Raw genomic sequence first — 3,519 nt, 5'->3', positions numbered from 1 at the left:
CATGGGCAGCATCCCCACCACCACCGGTCACTGATCAGAGACGGCTCCACCTCTGGGAGACGTCACCCCGAGATGTCCCAGAGCAGCAGCGTTCGGTCACGTTTCTGTCCATCGGTCAGTCTCAGGCTGTCCATCATTGATTCTGGTTTGCTCCTGCCGCCCAGAAATCTGCAAGAGAGCAGGGAGGTGGGTACCAGCCCTGCCCGGGCCTGCCCTGCGCACGGAGGCGGGCCCCAGCAAGGGGGACGGGGGAAGAAAGCAGACCCCTCTCCCAGCGAGCACCAGCCCCTTCCCACCTCTGCGGACGCACGCAGCCCCAGCCAGCCCCGTGTGCCGTCCACCCGCAACACAGGACACGCGGCAGTAACTCGTGCAGGGAAGAAAGGGGAGGGAGAGGCTGTCGGGACCCTCTGCGCCCAGTCCTGCTGGGGCAGCACAGGAGAGGGGCATCATGTCACTTCAGGGGACACTCCGAGGTGTCCAGACAAGCATCCTCCAGTAGGAACGACCAGAGGCACCACGTCACCCGCAGGCTGAGAGGAAAAACCCAGCAAGTCCTCCTGCCCTTCCCAAATCACCCCTAGGACTGTCACCGAGGGCTCAGAGATGTTCCCCGTGTTGCTCGGCGCTGGCTCTGATGACAGCACAGGGTGGGGGGGAACTCTGCTCCACCCCCCAAAAGCAGAGGAAGGGGTGAGAACAAGCGCAGCCAGACTGAGCCCCAGCTGCCCTCACCCAGAGGCCCCAACACCCAGAGTCTGCTGCCTCTTCCCCAGCACAGCGTGGGCCATGCAGCGGCCTCAGGAGGGGCAGAGCCTGGTACAAGGTGACCAAGGCACCTGAAGAAGGTGACACCACACCCCTGGGCACGGCAGCCGTGCCCCTGTACCACGGGGCACCAGGGTTTGTGCCACAAGCCCTGCTCTAATCCCGCGGAGGGGGAAATGCACGTCACCTAGAGTCTAGCAGAGGATGAAGCAATACCCAGCAAGGCGGGGAAGTCGTTGGCTGAGGTCAGCCAGCTCCCGCCGTCCACGACCAGGGTGGTGCCCGTCACGTAGGAGGAGAGGGGGCTCGCCAGGTACAGCGTGCTGTGGGCGATCTCCGTCTTGTTCCCCGCACGCTGGAGGGGGATCGTGTCGAACTGGCGACTTTCCTCAGCAAATTTCCCACCTAAGAGGGGCAGAAGGAAGAGTCAGCTGAGGCCGTGGGACCACCCACCTGCCAGACACTGCAGCACAGCTCACAGAGCCCCAGGAAACCCAGACAAGATCCTGGCACAGCCCTGGGGACAGCCCAGAGACAAAGGCCTGGGAAGGGGGTTAAAGGAGGGGAGCTCAAGCCCAGCAGTGGGATTTGAAGCGACAGGATGAGGGGCAATGGATTTAAACTGGAAGAGAGCAAATTGAGATGAGATATTGGGAAGAAACTATTTACTGTGCAGGTGGTGAGGCAGTGGCCCAGGTTGCCCAGAGAAGCTGTGGATGCCCCATCCCTGGAGGGGTTCACGGCCAGGCTGGATGAGGCTTTGGGCAACCTGGGCTGGTGGGAGGTGTCCCTGCCCATGGCATGGTCCCTTCCAACCCAAACCATCCTGTGGTTCTATGATCTGTACTGCACCTGAGAGCTCAAGCCAGGACCTCAGAGAGCTTTCCCACTCTGCAGGGCTGAGCCAGCACTCTGCTGATGGACTGCAAGAGCTAAACCATCAGGCAAGGCAGCTGCCCAGGCTGAGCTTTGGGGGAGCACACTACATCATGGCATCAGAGAGCACAAAAGACAGCCACTCGACAGAAAATCAGTGCCCTGCAAGGGCCTGAGGACATGGGAAGGGCTGTTCCCCCAAAGAGATGTGCCAGCGGAGTCACAGGACAGCGGTGCCCAGCAGCCACATGACACGCCCCACGAGCTGCATGGTCCATCACAGCCCCCTCCCAGACAGACACCAGCAAGCCACCACCGAGGCAGAGACAGGAGCCCCAGGTTGCCTCACCCAGCCGCCGGTAGCCCTCGGTGCCAGTAATGGGGCCCGGTGCCAAGCTGTTCACCCGGATGTTGTTGGGTCCCCACTCCACAGCGAGGTGACGGGTCATGGCATCTGGGAAGGGATGACAACAGCAATGAGAAATGGAGAGCTGAGCCATTCCAGGAACTTTTGAGGGGGCCAAAAAGCTCCTGGAGACTCTGGCCAAGAGCAAAGGGTCCTAAAAGAGTCCTGAGGGAGAGAAGAGCCTCAACCCAAACGAGGCACATAGTAACCACACTGGTTCATACTCTCCTCTCCCAAGGACATCTTCCCATCCCAATAATCGGGACGAACCAGCTTCCTTACTGTCCCCACACAGCTTTCAGAGCCCCAGCAAGGAGCCTGGAGGTACCTATGGCAGCTTTAGCAGCACCAGCGTGCGCCTGGAGGGCCTGCCCTCGGTAGCTGAGGGTTGCCGTGATGTTAACGATGACCCCGCCGTGGTCCTGCGGAGGGAAAGGAGACGTCGTGTTAGGCAGGGAACAGCACAAGGGGTCATGGAGGGGAGCAGTGGGATGAGAGAGCTGGGTTAGGAGGGACAGACATGTGTGGGCAAAGCCACCTCTGTGTTGATAACCCATCTTGGCCTCACAGTGGGACCCTTACAGAGAGGCTGGAGCTGCAGGGGACGAGCAAGGGCCAAGGGAAAGCAGAGGAGCTGGAAAAGGAGCAGCAGATCCTCGCCTCTTCCCAGGCAGGTGGCAGAGCACGGAAAGGGGCCACAACAATCGAAGCCCCAGGGCTAGGGATGGGCAGGATTCGTGGTTCCTGCATAGGGGCTGCCATCCCTGGGAGGGAACGGACTGGATCTGAGCGGGGGGGATGGCAGGCGCCCAGCAGTACAGCCCTGGGTACACGGGTGCTGTGGTCCCAGCTGCTCTCCACGCTGCCCTGAATTTCTCAGGAGCACAGTGTGGTTTGTTTGACACCAGCCCCTGCCCACCAAGAGCCCTTCCAGCAAATCCCCTGGCTCTGGTTCCACTTACCCGGAAATACTTCTCAAAGAGGACTTTGGAGGTGTTGAAGGTGCCGATGGTGTCGATATCTATCACGGTCTTGAAGGCGTTGAAGGACAGGGCGCTGGCTGGGCACAGAAAGTTCCCTGCAGCACCTGGGGAAGAAGCAGCCGGGGGCACAGTCAGGACGGGGCTGAGAGCGAGCAGGCAGGGTGAGGGCACTCCTGCGAGAGGGACAGTGAGTGACACTGTTTGGGTAGGCTGGAGAGCGTGTGGAAAAAGCCCTCATAAGGGGATAAACAGCTTGTGGCCGTGGGTGCCCAGCAGCACAGGCAGCCTGAGGGCAGGAGGGTGCTGTGCAGCGAGAGCAGAGATGATGGGGTGCCCTCGCATTAAGAACAGCTCTTTGCTTGCTCTGAGACCATCCCCTCTGTGCTCTCAGGGGCTGCCCCGATGCTCCTAGGCCACAGCAGCATAAGCCAGACGCTAGGCAAACACAACCCCACGCAGGAAAACACCCTTCCTAGCAGCGACTCT

The 3,519-nt window shown here is 60.7% G+C and overlaps 1 protein-coding gene across 1 annotated transcript in view; it reads right to left on the bottom strand.

The window, feature by feature from the left end:
* Nucleotides 1-58: 58 nt before the first annotated feature.
* The window catches only part of DECR2 (2,4-dienoyl CoA reductase 2, peroxisomal), an 8,060-nt gene continuing 4,599 nt past the window's right edge, over nucleotides 59-3,519 (bottom strand). Inside the window, exons 2-6 of the mRNA XM_010079718.1 lie at nucleotides 3,013-3,137; nucleotides 2,379-2,472; nucleotides 1,994-2,098; nucleotides 985-1,173; nucleotides 59-168 (exon numbers count right to left, since the gene is read on the bottom strand). Coding sequence (XP_010078020.1) covers nucleotides 134-168; nucleotides 985-1,173; nucleotides 1,994-2,098; nucleotides 2,379-2,472; nucleotides 3,013-3,137 — 548 coding nt within the window. The 3' untranslated portion in view covers nucleotides 59-133. The remainder of the gene's footprint in view (nucleotides 169-984; nucleotides 1,174-1,993; nucleotides 2,099-2,378; nucleotides 2,473-3,012; nucleotides 3,138-3,519) is intronic.

This window comes from Pterocles gutturalis, unplaced genomic scaffold (assembly GCF_000699245.1).
Source record: "Pterocles gutturalis isolate BGI_N339 unplaced genomic scaffold, ASM69924v1 scaffold19349, whole genome shotgun sequence".
NCBI classification, from domain to species: Eukaryota; Metazoa; Chordata; class Aves; order Pterocliformes; family Pteroclidae; genus Pterocles; species Pterocles gutturalis.
Note: the sequence above shows the minus strand (reverse complement) of the source record. Positions and strands in the feature narration are given on the sequence as shown.